This window comes from Aotus nancymaae, unplaced genomic scaffold (assembly GCF_030222135.1).
Source record: "Aotus nancymaae isolate 86718 unplaced genomic scaffold, 86718_ANA_hifiasm-v0.15.2.pri h1tg000032l_0, whole genome shotgun sequence".
NCBI lineage: Eukaryota > Metazoa > Chordata > Mammalia > Primates > Aotidae > Aotus > Aotus nancymaae.
In genome coordinates, this window is record NW_026988445.1 from 8,190,679 (window position 1) to 8,210,043 (window position 19,365).

The 19,365-nt window shown below is 37.2% G+C and overlaps 1 protein-coding gene and 1 non-coding gene across 3 annotated transcripts in view; both read right to left on the reverse strand.

The window, feature by feature from the left end:
* EPRS1 (glutamyl-prolyl-tRNA synthetase 1) overlaps nt 1–19,365 on the reverse strand; it is a 78,003-nt gene that overhangs the window by 14,525 nt on the left and 44,113 nt on the right. For both annotated transcript variants that reach the window (XM_064383515.1, XM_064383514.1), the window contains 9 exons: nt 18,340–18,699; nt 10,274–10,507; nt 8,847–9,109; nt 5,284–5,335; nt 4,063–4,272; nt 3,627–3,699; nt 1,640–1,719; nt 1,024–1,125; nt 88–243 (listed from right to left, as the gene is read on the reverse strand). In XM_064383515.1, the coding sequence (XP_064239585.1) occupies nt 88–243; nt 1,024–1,125; nt 1,640–1,719; nt 3,627–3,699; nt 4,063–4,272; nt 5,284–5,335; nt 8,847–9,109; nt 10,274–10,507; nt 18,340–18,699 (1,530 nt within the window). The remainder of the gene's footprint in view (nt 1–87; nt 244–1,023; nt 1,126–1,639; nt 1,720–3,626; nt 3,700–4,062; nt 4,273–5,283; nt 5,336–8,846; nt 9,110–10,273; nt 10,508–18,339; nt 18,700–19,365) is intronic.
* Nucleotides 9,216–9,317, reverse strand: LOC135277662 (small nucleolar RNA U13). The gene has a single exon (XR_010345266.1). It is a non-coding gene; the product is annotated as a small nucleolar RNA U13 (small nucleolar RNA).

Consider the following 19,365-nt stretch of genomic DNA (forward strand, 5'->3'; position numbering starts at 1 on the left):
TACTTCTTTGATGACAGAATAAATTACTGGATCTGTCCATGGACTGTGCTTACAGTGCCCTGTGAATCCCATGTGGCAGTCTGATACCTGGATGGCTCTTCCACTAGCAGATATAAATGCTTCTACTGTAGTTGTATAGTCTCCTCCTGCAAATTTTTCCTTTTCCGTCTTTCTTCCTTTTACAACAGGAATTGCCAGGAGTTCTTCATATACTTGAGCATATAAGTCAAGTATCTGCAAGACCTGTAACATTGTAAATGTAAATGTCTTCAAATTTAGGGTATATTTATTCACTAAGATCTATAAAACTGTACTACTTAAGACTAATTGTGTGGGAAAAGCAATTCAAACAATAAAAACCTCTTTTTATGAAAAGGTTAAAGCAGCCAGTGTGAATTTATTAAGAAAGACATTCATTGGGAGGCCGAGGCGGGTGGATCACGAGGTCAAGAGATCGAGACCATCCTGGTCAACATGGTGAAACCCCGTCTCTACTAATACAAAAAATTAGCTGGGCACGGTGGCGCATGCCTGTAATCCCAGCTACTCAGGAGGCTGAGGCAGGAGAATTGCCTGAACCCAGGAGGCGGAGATTGCGGTGAGCCGAGATCACGCCATTGCACTCCAGCCTGGGTAACAAGAGCGAAACTCCGTCTCAAAAAAAAAAAAAAAAGAAAGACATTCAATGAAGCAATGTAAAAAGAAGTCAAATAACTTTAAAAAATGTATATGTTTAGAATATAAGAACATAAATGTTACGAAAGATATATAGTATCAAAATGAAAATTTCCTGAAAAATAATTTTCTACAAATTAAAGCCCACAAGTATTTTCACCTGAAAATTTAAAAGAGTATATATTCCTTATTAATAACATTCCAATAAGCAGTTACCTAAATCCACGTAACTGCTTTGAATTAATATGACTTGGCTTTTAACAGGTGTTACATACATTTTTAAATAACAAAATAGCAGATCCTGAACAAAGAAATGGAACATAGTTAATATGGAAAATGACTTTATACCTCTTCTGCTGCCTCTTCAATGGTAGCAAAAGCACTGTGCCCTTCCTGCCAAAGAAATTCACGAGTACGTAGGAAAGGCTGAGGGTGCTTGAACTCCCAACGCTGGAAAAGGCAAGAAAACAATTTGGTCATTACAGAGAGCTTTCCAATTTTTTCTGGAGAGACGGTCTTGCTCTGTCACCCAGGCTGGAGTGTGGTGGTGCAATCATGGCTCACTGAAACCCTCTGCCTTCCAGGCTCAAATGATCCTCCTACCTTAGCCTCCCAAGCAGCTGGACTACAGGTGCATGCCACCACACCTGTCTAATTTTTTTATTTTTAGTAGAGATGTGGTTTTTGCCATGTTGCCCCAGCTGGTCTCAAAATCCTGAGCTCAAATGATCTGTCCACTTGACCTCCCAAAGTGCTGGGATTATAAGTGTAAGCCACCATACCCAGCCACTTTCCAATTTTTATTACCATTTTATATGGTAATCAAAAATCACAATTGATCTTAAACACTTCAAAAATACTTCCATACTCCTAATCCATTGAAAATAAAAACAACATATGCTTTAAAAAAAAAAAAAAGAAGGTGAATAATAATTAAAGAATATAAGAGGGAGTGTACACCTACCACCACATTGCACCACTGATTGAGCCTGATGGGCAGGTCTCTGTGTGACTGCACCCATTTTGCATATGCAGGATACATTACTGAAAGACATGGGAAAATAGAGACAGTCATTTATGGCTTTATTTCTCCTTCAAGGCTGGTAAGAGCTAAACCAGCAAGATAATTAATAGGAATTAAAATGTAAAAAATAAATTTAAAAAATAAAATGTATGTTTGTGTAAACATATTTCCAATGCTTATAAGTGAATAGTATTAACTATTTCATAAAGTGTATTACTCAAGGATATCAATCTAAACTTAATCATATTTTACATTCTTCACATAAGATTTTACATTCTTCACATAACACTTAATGTACTTTGACAGTTTTTACATTTTGTTTTTAAAAACACTAATAAAGGTCATATTCTGTGTTAAGTTCTTTGCATTCATTTATGTGTTCAATTCTCATATTCAACTCATTAGTAGGTATAAATCTCAGTTTTAAAGATGTGGAAGCTGAGTTTACAGAAGTTAAACAATTTGCTGAATCCAGTAGTTATGAGAAGCAGAATTAATTTACATCTATTTGATGCATCTATTCAGAGTATGAAAGCTCTTGCTATGAAATGCAAAGTGAAGATGCCTGTCTTAGAAGAGCCTACTCATCATCTATAATTAGTAAAACCAAAACAAACAAAACTTTGCCAAACAGTCTGAGAAAACTGGTATCAGAATATTAATAATGTATTATATAAAAATATCACTAGAAATATCGAAGAACAACAAACAATCCTGAACTCTACAGATGAATGATCACTTTGAAAGACATTATAAAACCCAAAACCTCAAATTTTCCAATGGCAATTCCGTTTACCATATGTAATTTCAGAAAAATCATTTAATCTTTCAGACTTTTCTTTACCTGCAAAATGGAAATCACAGTAACTGCCCCTACCTTCCTCACAACACTGTTGTGAGAATAACAAAGGATGATGTAAAGTATTTAGCAACCTATGAAAACCCTACGTGAATGAAAATCTAAGTGTATTATTAAAATTTGAAAATAATTATGGCACAAAGCATTTGTATTTGCAATATTATAATTCCAATAAAAATTATTCTAAGAATAAAATTCCTTGAAAAGTTCTAAAAATTTACAGCATAAAAATGAGCATTTAAATTAAAAATCCAATAATTTAATGATGAAGAGCATAAAACTCTAGACAAGCTGGCCGGTCACAGTGGCTCATGCCTATAATCCCAGCAGTTTGGGAGGCCAAGGTGGACAGATCACTTGAGGTCAGGAGTTTGAGACCAGCCTCGCCAACCTGATGAAACCCCGTCTCTACTAAAAAAATACAAAAATTGGGCCGGGTGCAGTGGCTCAAGCCTGTAATCCCAGCACTTTGGGAGGCCGAGGCGGGTGGATCACGAGGTCAAGAGATCGAGACCATCCTGGTCAACATGGTGAAACCCCGTCTCTACTAAAAATACAAAAAAAAAAAAAATGGCTGGGCATGGCGGTGCGTGCCTGTAATCCCAGCTACTTAGGAGGCTGAGGCAGGAGAATTGCCTGAACCCAGGAGGCGGAGGTTGCGGTGAGCCGAGATCGCGCCATTGCACTCTAGCCTGGGCGACAAGAGCGAAACTCTGTCTCAAAAAAGAAAAAAAAAATTAGCCAAGCGTGGTGGTGCACACCTATAATCCTAGCTACTTGGGAGGCTGAGACAGGAGAAATACTTGAACCTGGAGGCAAAGTGAGCCGAGATCATGTCACTGCACTCCAGCCTGGGTGACAGAGTGAGATGCTGTCTCAAAAAAAAAAAAAAAGAAAAATTAAAAAAAACTCTAGACAAGTTTACAATCAATCTTTATCAACACTCATGAAATTGTATATTGTCAACAGAGATTATACCTATCACAAAGCAAAAGCTGAAACTCAACTCTAGAAGTTGCCTCTGATGCTTCAGTGAGTATTCTCCTGCACTACAAGGCCTATTCTCACCTGTTTCACTAGTAGGACGAATGGCAATTGGTTCTGCCAACTCTGTTTTGCCAGATCTTGTAACCCAAGCAACCTAGTAAGAAAAAATCATTTTTCATACAAGTTTTTTCAACAGCATTTTGGAGCAACAGTACAAATGCAGGCAACTTTCCTCTGTTTTAATTTTTGTTATATGAATTTAGGCAAGCTAAAATAGTTGTTGCTATTTAAAGTGAGGAAAGGTACACACTTACTGACCTTCTAAATATTAAAAGTCGGTTAATTAATGTGACAAAACAAAATCATTACTTGCTATAAAGGGAGAAACAGAACTTTTTTTTTTTAACCCAAAATGGCTTTCCATCTTTCAAAACTGGTTCTTAAACTTGAAAGCTGAAAATATATTTTCGAGTTTGTCAGAGAACACTGCAAAAAATAAAAAAGCAAGCTCACTTACCTCTGGGGCAAAGTCAGCAACATGAGTCTTCTCTTTCTCTAATGCACCTTGAGATACAAACATGGGGAAGTAGCAGTTTTCAACACCAAGTTTCTTAATCTCAGCATCAAAAAAGTCCTTGATGGCTTCCCAAATGGCATAAGCCCAGGGACGAAGAATATAACAGCCACTTACATCATGGTATTCAATCATTTCTGACTTTGTGATGACCTTTTTAAAAGAAAAAAAGTTTTTAAAGCCTACCTTGAACCAAAATTCTAGCATAAGTGGCAAGAGTATGATAACCAAAATTCAAATCTGGAGGCTTCCACTGTTGATACATCCCCTTAATGTGGAAGGTCATAATGGAAGCAAAACAGACCTGACTATACTGAGAAACAACATATACAGTGTTCTAAACTCTTAGTAAAAGTTGAATTCCGCTGGGCATGGTGGCTCACGCCTGTAATCTCAGTACTTTGGGAGGCCAAGGCAGGTGGATCGCCTGAGGTCAGGAGTTGGAGACCAGCCTGACCAAGATGGTGAAACCCTGTCTTTACTAAAAATACAAAAATTAGCAGGGTGTGGTGGCGGTGACCTACAGTTCCAGCTACTCAGGAGGCTGAGGCAGAAGAACTGCTTGAACCTGGCGGAGGTTGCAGTGAGCCAAGATCATGCCACTGAACTCCAGCCTGGGCAACAGACTGACACTCTGTCTCAAAAAAACCCCCAAAAAATAAAAAAACTTGAATTCCAATCCTGCCTCTGCTACTGACTGTATCTTTGTGGCTTTGAATTAATCCCTTTACCTCACTATTAAAAAAAAAAAAAAAAGGCTGGCACAGTTTGTCTCTACTAAAAATACAAAAATCAGACAGGCATGGTGGTGTATCCCTGTAATCCCAGCTACTTGGGAGGCTGAGGTAGGAGAATCACTTGAACCCAGGAGGCGGAGATTGCAGTGAGCGGAGATTGCAGTGAGCGGAGATTGCGCCACTGCATTATAGCCTGGGCTGAGAGAATAAGACTCCATCTCAAAAAAAAAAAAAAAATCAATCACTATCTCGTACTATTCAAGACTTCATGTGAACATGTTGAAAAACGGTTTCATGTTAAATGACTACATTACATATTATTAAAGGAATTACACATTACTATTAAGTTTGTACCCAGATTTCAGAATTTAAACAAAGCAGTCTTTGAGAGACTTAACATATAACAATCAACTGAATGCATACTCACCTGAGAATACCAATCAGCAAGATTTTCTTCTTTCTTTGCCTCAAGACCCAACCTGCAGAAATGAGAAGTAAAAGATAAATCTCTTCATTCAGCAATTGCTTTTAGGTTGAATGAAAATAAACCTCTAAAGTTCAAAATAGATTAGTTTTCTTCAGTATGAGTTATTTCTATATGTGTAACTCTTCTATATTCATTCCCAGGATAATGTTGTTTTCATGTTTTGTTTTTGAGACAGGGCCTCCCTCTGTCACCCAGACTGGAACGCAATGGTGTGACCTGTCTCACTGCAACAACCTTGGACCCCTTGGCTCAAGAGATTTTCTCGCCTCAGCCTCCCGAGTAGCTAGGACTACAGGCACTCATAACATCTGGCTTATTATTATTTTTTTTAATTCTTGGTAGAGTCAGGGTCTTGCTATGTTGCCCAGGCCAGTCTCGAACTCCTGGCCTCAAGAAATCCTCCTGCTCCGGCCTCCCAGAGTGCTGGGATTACAGGCGTGAGTCACCGTGCCTAGCCTCTAAGATAATGTTTTTAACCTAAAAAACAGTAGACACACCAGGCGTGGTGGCTCACGCCTGTAATCCCAGCACTTTGAGAGGCTGAGGTGGTCAGATCACCTGAGGTTGAGAGTTTGAGACCAGTCTGACCAACATGGAGAAACTCTGTCTCTACTAAAAATACAAAAAATTAGGCAGGCATGGTGGTGCACGCCTGTAATCCCGACTACTCGGGATGGAGGCAGGAGAATCGCTTGAACCCGGGAGGCAGAGGTTGCAATGAAGTAAGATCGCACCACTGCACTCCAGCCTGGGCAACAAGAGCAAAACTCCGCCTCAAAACAAACAAACAAACAAACAAACAAACAGTAGAGACATCTCTTAAAAAGTTGTGAGATACTGTCCACAAAATCTAGCAAAGCCAAACGTAACAAAAGCTATGATTCTATGCAGACATCACTTTTACAAGGTTCTTTTTAAGGTAATGTATTTGTAATAGAGACAGAGCCTGTTCACACATATTCTCCCACTAAAAAAGAAGAATCTTATGCCAGGTTAAAGTATAGAGTAACATCACTGTTTCACTGGGATTAACACCTAAAAAGTAAAAAAAAATGGCTATAAACACACACACACACACACACACACACACACACAAGTAGGCATTTATATGTGCATATTGGCCAAATTTATATGTTTTTCTTTTTTTGAAACAGAGTCTCACTCTATCATCCAGGCTGGAGTGCACTGTAGGATCTCGGCTCACTGAAACCTCCACCTCTCAGGTTCAAGTGATTCTTGTGCCTCAGCCCCTCCAAGTAGCTGGGATTACAGGTGTGTGCCACCAGGCCTGGTAAATTTTTTCATATTTTTGGTAGAGATGGAGTTTTGTCATGTTGGCCAGGCTGGTCTTGAACTCGGGACCTCAAGTGATCCGCCCACCTCAGCCTCCCAAAGTGCTGGAATTACAGGTGTGAGCCACTGCACCCAGCCTCAAATTTTTCTTTTAACTAGAAAAAAGGTTGCAGAGATAGATGCTTGTAAAATAAACTAGGTCTGTAATAAAAAACTATTTCAGACAATAATCATTTTCTTGAAATATCAACAATTATTCAGGAGAAAGTATGGTCTCTTTCTAGAGTTTACAAAAAAGGTTTTACTGGGTAAAAAAAATTTTTTTTTTGAGACGGAGTTTCACTCTTGTTACCCAGGCTGGAGTGCAATGGCGTGATCTCGGCTCACCGCAACCTCCGCCTCCTGGGTTCAGGCAATTCTCCTGCCTCAGCCTCCTGAGTAGCTGGAATTACAGGCACGCGCCACCATGCCCAGCTAATTTTTTGAATTTTTAGTAGAGATGGGGTTTCACCATGTTGACCAGGATGGTCTCGATCTCTTGACCTCGTGATCCACCCGCCTTGGCCTCCCAAAGTGCTGGGATTACAGGCGTGAGCCACCGCGCCCGGCTGGGTAAAAATTTTAATGTATTTGCATTCGCATTCTCTATTGTTTCACTCACATACCCCAACAAAATAACTATCGGAAACCTAGCACTTTCGTAAGCACTAAGAAAGTAAAAGGTGAGAAGTTCTACATTCTCTTCTACTGTGCTGTAACTCTGATTATTCAGTTTAATAGTCCAAAAGAAAAATAACTGTTACATTCTCTTGTTTAAAAAGACACTGTATATGACATGAGAGATAAGCAGCAGCAGAATTTGATACTCAGCTAAACAAATGTAAAACCAAAGTATCTCAGTAACAGTTCTTAATAAGCCATTAAAGGAAACCTATCACAAAGTTCACTCTAATTTTGGGACAGGAATTACAGATAAAAAATTACAATCACAGGTCATTTAATGACATGAATACATTCTGAGAAACACGTTGTTAGGTGATTTCATCATTGTGCAAACATCAATTGTACTTATACAAACCTAGATGACACATGTATATTTTCACATGGAAAACCAAATATCCCAGCACCATTACTGAATATCAATAACTTCCCCTATTTGATCTGCAATGCCAATATCAAGTGCCATATACCAAGTTTCTATACATGCTCCATTATAATCTTAGGGAGCAATGTCATATATATGGTCCATTGTTGACTGACACATGGTGCATGGCTGTACCTTATTCATACAGATTGAAAGATCCTTAGAGAGCCATCTATCCCACTGTTTCGTCTTTAGCCAACTTTGTCTTATATTTAAATTATCAATTTTTAAATTGAGAATGAAGCTCTCAGTCTCCACAAAAGGCCTTTATTTGAAAACTTTTGCTTAAAGTGCAAAACAATGAGTATAATTAGGCTACCAATTATGTTACAAGAGGAGGAGAGAAAACGTGTGTGTGTGTGTATATATATACACACACACACACACACACACACACACACCTATATATACACATCTGAATTTACTTGAATAATCAAATGAAAAATTGCTCAACAAATACAGAAGAAACTGGTAACAGTGGCTGACTACCTATTCATTATGGTGGTGGGGAAAATCAGAAAGATGGGAAACACGCACAGGAACTTCTTATATTCTGAGATTCTTGAACCAAACAAACGTGTTACCTATTTTAAAAATTAAATGGAAAATTGGCTGGGCATGGTGGCTCATGCTTGTAATCCCAGCACTTTGGGAGGCCAAGGAGGGTAGATCACAAGGTCAGGAGTCTGAGATCAGCTTGGCCAACATAGTGAAACACCGTCTCTACTAAAACTACACAAATTAGCTGGCCATGGTGGCAGGCACCTATAATCCCAGCTACTCCAGAGGCTGAGGCAGGAGAATTGCTTGAACCCGGGAGGCGGAGGCTGCAGTGAGCCAAGATCACACCACTGCACTCCAGCCTGGGCAACAGAGCAAGGACTTCATCTAAAAAAAAAAATTAAATGGAAAATTAACAAACGCTATCTGCTGACATTACAGCTTTAGCATTCTCTAACTTAATGTGATGGTTAAACTAATCAAAATTAGTTTTAAAAAATATTAAGAGTTGAATTCATTCATAGCTCTCTGCTTTGCTTCAAATGAAGTTTCTGCGTTTCATTACCTGGTCTGTTTCTTAGGCCCCTGCCCTTCTCCTGCTCCACTTGATGACAGCCCGCCTCCTTGGTTTTTAGAAGGGTCTTTCTTTTGGCCATCATTTTGTTTCTGAGGCTTATTCTGCTTTTCAGATTTATTTTCTTTCTCTTTCTTCTTCTTATCTTTGTCCTCAGCTCCAGTGGCCGACACAGGCTTATACTCTACTCCTGTCAAAGACTTGTACTGTGCCTTTAGCTGAAGGAGTTCTTGTACAGCTGTATCTATTTGATCCTTTAGTTTAACAAAAGAGGAAAAAAGAAGACAGTATTTAATTCATGTCACTGTCTAAACACACTTAAACAAATACAACGCCCAAAGTTTTCTTTTTTTCCCCCAACATCAGATGGATAATGTGCCCAGGTGGTAATAAGGTTTGAGGGAGGCATATATCACATGAGTGTGAAAACCCAACCATCACTCTTAGAAACTACAAAAAAATCTGTCCAAAATTTAAAAGCAGATTTGCAAACACAAAGACAGAGGGGTTTTGGGACAGAAAGGTCTGGGGTAGGTGTTACACTAACCATTGAAATTATAAAGATTATAATAAACAGGGATGGAATTGTGCAAAACTGTGACTGGAAAATAGCACAGTCTATAACTGCACTATCCAGATAGTAGTCATTTGGTTAAATTTAATTTAAAGTAAATAAGAAATTCACTTCTTCAATCACCATAGTCACATTTTAAACATAGTCACACGTGGCTAACTTCTACTGCATTAGACAATATTGTTATCGCATATTCTATCACTGCAGAAAGTTCTACTAGAAAGCACTGGTATCTAACATGTATTCCACAGGAATCTAAGAGCCATTAAATTATATAAGTTGAACATTTCACAATTATAAAGATAATGGTTATCAAATTCTATATTTATAAGTTAAATTTCAAAACTACAACTGTCTTCCACTCATGTGAATCTGTACCAAAAAAAACCTACTCCTAAAAAGTTAAAAGAATTAGCACTTACAGAATTAGCACAAACTACTAAGAGCTCAAAATAAAACCTACTATCTGAGTCTGACAAAACTTTAGGGGAAAGAATCAAAAACAAGGAAAATATTAAGGGCCTTCAATGAGAACTGTGCTATGGTCTAAGTCACTATTTTGGATCTTACAGATTAGAAAGAAACAAACAATTTAACAATTAAATATAGTGGGTTTAAGTGCTATATCAGTGATGGGCACTGTCATATGAAAACATCCAGTCAAATCTAGTTGGGGTAAGAAACAATCAACGAAGAAGGTTTCTCTAAAAGGCAAAGTAAGACAATTGAGAACTGAAATATGAGTAGAAGTTAGCCAGATCTGATGGGGCAGAAAACACTTGAAGCAAAGAAAATACCCTGAAATGTAAAAAACAAAAACACATAAACAAAATAACACACTAACCTTAGACGCTTTTTCAGTTTTAAGTTTCCGAACTATGTCTCCTTGAGAAGCTACTTTGTCAAAAAGTACTTTGGCTTCTGGTGTTTCTAAACCAGCGGGCTCAGAATTTCTGGCTGGACTTGAATCTGAACTTTGAGATAATGGGGGCTGACCAGGTATGTACTCCTTCCCAGTTTTTTCTTTATACTGGGCTTTCAGGGACAGTAAGCATTCTACAGCTTCATTTATTTTAGCCTAAAAGAGAGAAAGAGATATTTATAAAACTTTGTGAAATTTCTGGAAATTTCAATGCCATTTAAAAATCTTTAATTATCAGCAAATCACTCCTGTAAGTAAGTTAATCATGGGGAAACCTATGTTAAATCATCAGCCCAAAATAAGAGATAAAGCTAAAGAAAAATTAAAAACATAAATTATCTGTAAGCCATAGAAATAAACAAAAATACGTATCAGCATACGACAGTGTAACTTTCTATTTTACACAGGTAAACAGATAAATAATAGAACATTTAAGTGAACTGTCAGTGTCAAGACCTGGGTCTGTAAATAGTGAAGTCAGAATTTACAAAATCAGAATTAAGATCAAATCAATGGTTTTGCCTATACAAACCTTATTTTTCCACAGCTTATTAAACAGAAATTAAATACAACTTTGGGAAAAAAAGGAAGTTTGGGCCCAACCAACAAATTTTTACAAATTTACAATGAGACGAGAAAGCATGCTGAAGTTTTTAGTTTGACACTTACCTTATTTTAATCTGTGATACTTCAACATAATCATAATAAAAAAGAATGATACACTCAGCCCAACCAAGACACCTGTGACTCTGTAGCGGAGAATGACAGCAACACAGGTAAAGGACCCAAGCTAGATGCCTTACCTGAAATGGTGCTACCATCTCAGCACAAACTAATGTACCATGGGGAACCTCAAGGTATCAACCAAAATAGATAGGAAAAGTGTCTCCAAATCACCCTATCCAATTTTTACTGCTACATTCTAATAATGCTTCAGATAGCTAAATAAAACCAGGCAGAAGCCAGGAAGAATACTTAAATGGGGGTCAGAGGAACACAGGCTACCAATGGTATATCTTCAAAAAAATTTCCACCTATGAGGAAGCAAAGCACATTTCCTTGTCCAGCTACTTTACATTTTCTGCCTATTAGAATGTCATACCAGGAACCACACAAAGGTAGGAAAATTTTAAAGAGAAGATGAGAACAGACTGATTTGTACTCTTGATGTGTCTCTTCTTTATTCTGTTTTTAGGAAAGAGTTTTCACAGCAGAAACTACTTTATCTTAAGAAAAACGGCCAAGTTAATCAGACATACGAGAATCAAGGGGGGAAAAAGAGAAATTTCCACCAGCTAAAATAAAAATGGAAAAGAAGGAACTTTCCTGCAACTATTTCTAGAAAAAGACGACTATTTGAAAGAAGTTCCATTTACACTATAAGCGGGTATTTATTAGAGCCTGAAGTCACACGGTACATTTTTCACACAGGGGGAAAAAAAAAAACCCTTGTTTGGCAATATTATAATTTGAAACATTATAAAAGAGAAAATTAAGGTGAGCAAACCCTTTGTTATTGAATGAGATACTCTTAATAAAGTTATATATTCATATATTTTCCCTCCCGTTGGGAAATGGAATATTCTAGATAACTAAGTAAATTATTCAGGTTATTTTTCCAAAAAAGTAATCTTAACCACTATAGTTTGCTTAGCATTACAGAAAACAATGACCTAAATGTGCATTTTAATACTACTAACACGCCATGAAAACTACTTTTTGAAAAAGATCTTTGAGTATTACTTTGAATTTGTCACTTAGAATACACAAGGAAGAACTGATGGGTAGAGAACAAATTATCTCTTAATACCAGTTTTCTGGATTAAAAGTCATTTACAAAGAGAAATTGGGTGGTATACTATTATTTAGTCCAATATTATACAACAGCAGAAGCTAAAAGAGCATTGCTAGTAGATTTTAAGTTGTTAGTGGACAAAGACAATTCACCTAACATATGCCAATACAAACAGAAAAGGTTTTCAGCAAATAATTGCTGATGTGGATTAATGAGAAAAGAAACAACCTACACAAAACACTTTGGTAAAGGTTTAAGATGGGAATTTGAAATAAGGAGGTGATGCTAATAATACGACTAAAACTTGGAAAATTAAATAAAATGGACAATTTTCTGATTACATTCTGATTGCATTCAGAATGAAGAGTACTCAAACAGCTATTTTTTAAGCAGCCACTAGATGGAAACATTGCTCCATGGGGAAAGGAGTGAACTTAAAAAAAAAAAAACAAAAACAAAAACCTGGAACATTATCAATTAGAAATAATATTACAACCTTTCAAAATAGCCTGTATATCTCAATTCTAAATGAAAAAAACTTTTTTCAAAAAATTATTTTTTCAAACATGTTTTTTCTAACCTTTATTACCAGTCACTCACCTTTGCTCCTTACTGGCATATCTGAGAGAACTCTATCTACACAGGTTAGTAACGACTCACTAAAAGCAGAGATTCTCACTTGGTGGGGTGGGGGATGAATTAATGGTAATCAGAGCAGAAAATTCTTCCAAGTAAGTGAGGGAAGAGAGTGCTGAGGCTTGTATTATATTTTTTAAAGTCTGCTAGGAGATTTAGTAAACTAAAAGTTCACAGGTTTCGAAGAAAGGCATTTGAAGAAAATAATTAACTGATTGTCTATGCTTAGCTTAAATACCTACACCTGTAAGAAATATCCAGTTACTGAAACCTAATTCTGAAAACCAATACAGCACAGGGTAGAGCGCAGATCCTGATGTCAAACCTAAATTAGAACACAACACCTGTTCTCCTGCTTATCAACTGGGCTGATTCATTTACCTAAATCACAATTTACCTGCTACTTTTGTTGGACACAAATCAATTAACACAAACTCTCAAGATTTTCCTACAAGATCCTCAAGCTACTATAAGTCTTATGAAGTATCTTGAACCAAAATCTGATTTAAGATGTATTTATATTTGTTTAGCTCAAAAGCAAGTTTGAATTAAGTACCAAATACAGATACAGCAGAAATTCACTACACACATCCCAAATAAGAATTACAAACAACATCAAGAAAAGGATAGGCTTGATTGTAGTTCCCTTCCCTGCAACCTTTATCTTTTGGCTTGAGACATTTTAAAGCTATTTGGTGTAAGAGTGCAGGGTGGTGGTTTCCTAGAACAAAAGGGGCACGTCATGTATGTCCTTTCTTGATAAACTGTGGTTTGGGTTTTAAAAAAAAAATAACATTTGTGTAAAAAATAAAAGCAAAGACTGGCAAGATGAATTATTGGGGACATAAAATACAAGGCACCATGAATTAAAATGCTGCAACTACAGAAGCAAATGGTGATTAGACCCCCCTCCACATAGACTCAGTATGACATAAAGAGAAAATGTTAGTGACAAAACAATTGTGAATTATTTTTATTTAATAATAATTTGATTTTGTTGTTACTTTTTTTAAAAAAACTGTTATCTATAGTGGTTCTCAAAACTCTTTCTTCCATGGCAAGGATCAGCAAACTTTTTCTCTAAAGGGCTACATAATAAGTATTTTAGGCTATATGAGTCTCTGTTGCAACTATTCAACTCTTTAACTGTATCATGAAAGCAGCCATAGACAATATGTAACCTAATGAGTGTGGCTGTATTCTAATAAAATTTCATTTATAGGCTGGGTGCGGTGGCTTATGCATGTAATCCCAGAACTTTGAGAGGCCAAGGCTGGTGGACCACCTGAGGTCAGGAGTTTGAGACCAGCCTGACTAACATGGTGAAACCCCACCTCTTCTAGAAAAAAATACAAAATTAGCTGGGCATCATGGTGCATACCTGTAATCCCAGCTACTCAGGAGGCTGAGGCATGAGAATTGCTTGAACCCAGGAGGAAGAGGTTGCAGTGAGCCAAGATCGCACCATCGCACTCCAGCCTGGACAAGAAGAGCACAACTCCATCTCACCAAAAAAAAAAAAAAAAAATTTCCTTTACGAAGAACAGGTTTATGACCAGGCCCAGCAGCTCATGCCTGTAATCCCAATACTTTGGGAAGTCAAGGAGGGAGGACTGCTTGAGTACAGGAGTTCAAGACCAGCCTTGCTGACATGGTGAAACCCCATCTCTATAAGCAACACAAAAATTAGCCAGGCACAGTAGCATGTGCCTATACTTCCAGCTACTTAGGAGGCTGAGATGAGAGGATTGCTTGAGCCTGGGAGGTTGAGGCTGCAGTGAGCCATTATCGAGCCACTGCACTCCAGCCTGGGCAACAGAGCAAAACCCTTTCTCAAAAGAAAACAAAACAAAACAAAACAATCCACAAATTTTGTTTAAAGTGACTTTAATTTTTAAAGAAACTTAATATTCAGTGTTGTTATATCTTTGGTGTACTCTCTGTTATGTACCTCACACTATCAGCTTGATCCATTATTTTAATGCAGCAACCTACTGAGCAAGAGAAAAAGGGTAAGAGGAGCAAAAGACTTGATGGACTTCAAGTTTTTATTACTTGCCCATCTTTTTGCTTATACTTTGCCTTTACGCTTAAAAGTTCTTTCATAGGCTAGCCGCAGTGGCTCACGCCTATAATCCCAGTACTTTTGGAGGCCAAGGCGGGCAGATCACCTGAGGTCAGGAATTTGAGACCAGCCTGAACAACACAGAGAAAACCTATCTCTACTAAAAATACAAAAAATTAGCCAGGGTTTGTGGCAGTTGCCTGTAATCCCAGCTACTCAGGAGGCTGAGGCAGGAAAATCAATTGAACCTGGGAGGCAGAGGTTGCGGTAAGCTGAGACTGCGCCATTGCACTCCAGCCTGGGCAACAAAAGCAAAACTCCATCTAAAAGAAAAAAAAAAAGTTCTTTCATAGAAGCATCTATCTCATCCTGAAGCAGGAAAGAGAAGATTAAAAACAAAATGAACCAAAAAACAGAGCAAGAAAAGTCTAACTGAAGCTGGTAACCTAAAACTTCAGCTACTCAGCTTACTTACCATAAAACATGACATAGTAAAATAACCACCTTTGTAGAAAACTGAATGGTTAAGAGGTTTAGGCAAATTATTAATGTAAAACAAGCACAGACTTGCTAAATATATAATGATAAACTAGTAAAACTATAACTCTTTAGTGCTTTCAATGGAATGCCCCACTCTTACCACCTTTCAAGGTAAACAACAGGCTGATCAGTCAAAATTTTAATCTAGGCTTTGCAAATTTCAGGAAGTTACTTTCATATTCAGTTTCTCCTGTTACTAAAACAAGCAAATAAAAAAAGTAGTATTCTTTGAATATTTTTCAACATGGCTCTTGTGAGGACTAAAAAGTATATAGTACACAGTGCCAGGTGCAGGCTAAATGCTAGTTCCATTCCTAGTAACTGGCTTGGGTCTTTAGAAGAAACATTTACTATTATTAGCATTCAGAGAAAAAATACATGCAGTATGGCAGGTCCTTGAATAACATTGTTTTGTTTGATGTCATTTATAACGTTGAAGAAACAAAAAATGTGATTCCCAGCCAGAGCCACTAACTGTGTGGAGTATGTGCATTCTCCCCACGTCTTCGTGAGTTTTCTTGGAACGCCAGTTTCATTTCACATCCTGTACACATTAGGTGAATTGGTGAGTCTAAATGCTCCCAGTCTGAGTGTTGGTGTGTGTGACTGTGCCCTGCAATGGAATGGTGTCTTGTCCAGGGCTGGTTCCTGCCTTGAGCCCTGAGCTACCAGGATTGGCTCTGGCCACCCACAACCCTGAACTGGAATAAATGGGTAAATAATTATCTTACTTGTTTTTATTAATCTTTCTTAAATGTATACACAGCTCACATTTGTTTCAATTAGGAGTGTTTTTGGTCTTTAGAATGTAATGTAAAAATAATTTTAAAAAGAAAAAGAAAACGAGATGACAAAATATTTAAAAAATGAAAAAAAATGAAGACAACAACAACAATAAAAAAACACAAGAAGTTTGTGTAATACGATGTTTTTGGGATCAGAAATATGCCATGGTAACTTAATTCTTGCTTATGTCGATTAGCCTATTGTTGTTATATACCATTTTGCTTAAAGTCTTAGTTTCCAAGAACCTATGAACAACATTAAGACTTACTATATTTGAAACACAGATATGGTATATGGTAGGCATTCAGTAAGTGTAAGTCAGACTAAACTGAAGTCAGACTTATTTCAGTATCACATTTATTAGTATTAAAATACCCAACAAAAGTATCTGCCCAATTACCAAAGAAATTTAGATTTTTTACCCATAGGCTGACTTTTCATAACCTTAACAGTGTTATTTTATGAAAGCGTGATATAACCCATTAACCCAATAGGATGGGTGAGGAATTCATAGGTGACTGTCACTCCAAGTATAATGGCTGCTGCTACTATTCCACCCATAATTAAGCTGACAAAAAATTGGCACAGAATCTCAATATATTCTACTTAGAATGAAGAAATTTGAAGACCAAAGCCCTTCAAATTACACCTAGAGAGGAGTACATATTTAGTGTCCAACAGATACAGTGCAAAATGCTCCTAACCTCCCCATGAGGTAGGAAACATCAAGAATTTATATCCTAAACTTATACATCCAGCAGCATTTATTCCTCGAAGCAAAGTTGTTTTAGATAATCATAGTTCTGCAGGATCTCAACAGGCTATTTAGATTGGTGCAAAAGTAACTGTGTTTTTTGCCATTAAAAGTAACGGTAAGAACCGCAATTAATGCTTTTGCACAGACCTAATAAAGGATTTCTCACAGTTCACAATGGAAAGACAGAAAAATATTAACTCCTGGCGCACGATCTCAAAATATGAGGTCAAATATTCACAAATGAAAATATCTTAGGTGGCCAGGTTTCTTGTCAGATACCAGCAGCTTGCTGATGAGGTAATGAGGAACTTAATGAATTTTCCAACCTAAGCCTAGGACCCTGACAGGACAAGAGATCTGACAACATTTTAGAACAAATCCCCTTCCTGCCACATGGTGGTGCACCATACCTCTCTGTGTATGTGCCACAGCCTAAATTCTACAATTTCTGGCAGCTCATCAGGGGCTGAATTGATTTATTCGATCATGTCTTAGAACTATGCTGCTGTTTGAGTAGAACTACCTACCTTCATTATTAAACATGATTTCTCACAGTCTATCACAGTTGCCATTCCCTTTGTCTCTTACTTATATCAAGTAAGCCCATTTCACACTAGGTGACACACCCACTTGGCTAAATGTTTTGCCTAAGGACATGCTGAAACAAAAATATAATTTATACTGCAGTCAAAACTTCGTATCACTTGAAGGCTCTGCTATGAAAAGCTGGAGATAATCACTGGCCAAAAAACCTCCTTACAATCCATTTGTTATTCCCCGAATACACCGTGTACTTTCTGACCTCTACCTCTGCTGGTATTGTCTTCTACACTAGGAGTTCTCAAAGCATGATCCCTGGGACAGCAGCATCAGCATCATCTGAGAAACTTTTTAGACATGCATATTCTCCACATGTTCTGAATCTACTGAAGAATGAAGTCAAGGGGCAGGGCCTAGCAATCCATGTTTTAGCAAGCCAGTAGTTCTGGTGCACAGTAAAGCTTGAGAACCATAGTTCCACACTTAAGAGTGCCTTGTTCTGACCTTTGTTCCCCCATAATGGGCTGCTTCTACTTCAGGACGATTTTAAATATCCTTTATAAATTGTTTCCGCCTTCACTGCCACTTAAAAACACAAACCCTTCACACAGCAACTTGTACATATCAGAAAGGATTACAGTCACATCGCATAAAAGTGCTACATTTCCTTCCCCAGTAAGCCACCCTTCAACTAGATTATGAACTTCTATGTATTTTCAGAGTTTGGTACTAGCAGGTATAAATCATTGTTGATTATTACATCAAAATACAAGCAGTTTATGTTTTATAAGAAGATGAGACTACCCTAAGCAGTTTGAATTCACACACTTAACTGAAAATGTGGTCTTGACTTTATCTAACATACTGACCTTAGGGGCTTTTTCAGCTTTTAGCTTACGAACCACCTCCCCTTGTGCAGCAACTTCATCATATAGAGATTTACTTTCCAGAATACTTGCTGACGAATTAGAAGAAATATTCTGTCCTATTTCGGCAGGAGGGTTTCCAGGTTTATATTCCTGGCCAGTTTTCTCCTTATATTCGGCTTTCAAAGACAAAAGCTGTTTTACAGCTGCATCTATATCTTCCTTTGGTGCTTTCTTGGCTTTTAATTCACGAACCACATCCCCTTGAACAGCCACTCTATTGTAAAGAACCAAGGAATCCTCAGATGTTGTACAAGTATTATTCAGAGAAGGTGTTGGTTTTTCCTTAAAAGGAGCAGATGTCTACCAAGAGAGGAAACCAAAAGTAAAATAAATAATTCGTATTAAATGTTTTCCCACAAAATTATTTCAAACTGATTGTTTTATAATGTTTCCAATTAAATACAAAACCTTTAAACTTGAATCCCTTAAAAAGCTTAAATGAATAATCTTATTCCTAAGTATTTATCCTAACGAAAAATATCAGGAGTAAACAAAGATAGAGGGACATACATATTGACTGGAGCATTTTTACTATAGTAAAAACCTGAAAATACCCTAAATCTTTGTCATTAAGGGACTAAAGAAATTATAACATATCCATCAGGTCTGAGAATAAATCACTGCTCTACCACATATTCATTGCACAAACTTAAGTTAGGTGTTTAAGCTGTTTCCTTACTTTAAAAGGGGGATAACCATATTCCCATAAAGCTGATGGGAAAATAAAAAGTAATCTGTGTAAAGCCCTCAGTTGCAAAGGCTGAGAAAAAGTGAATATCCATAAGCATTAGGATTAATTTAAAATAATTTAAGAATAATCTATTCTTAAATTTAAATTTAAAATATTTATTCTTTAATTAAAAATATTTGAGAATAAGAATAAAAAAACTGACAAAGCAGGCTATACCCCAGATGATAATTTAATTTTGATAGTATCAGCCTCTATTGGAGACAAATATTCTCCAG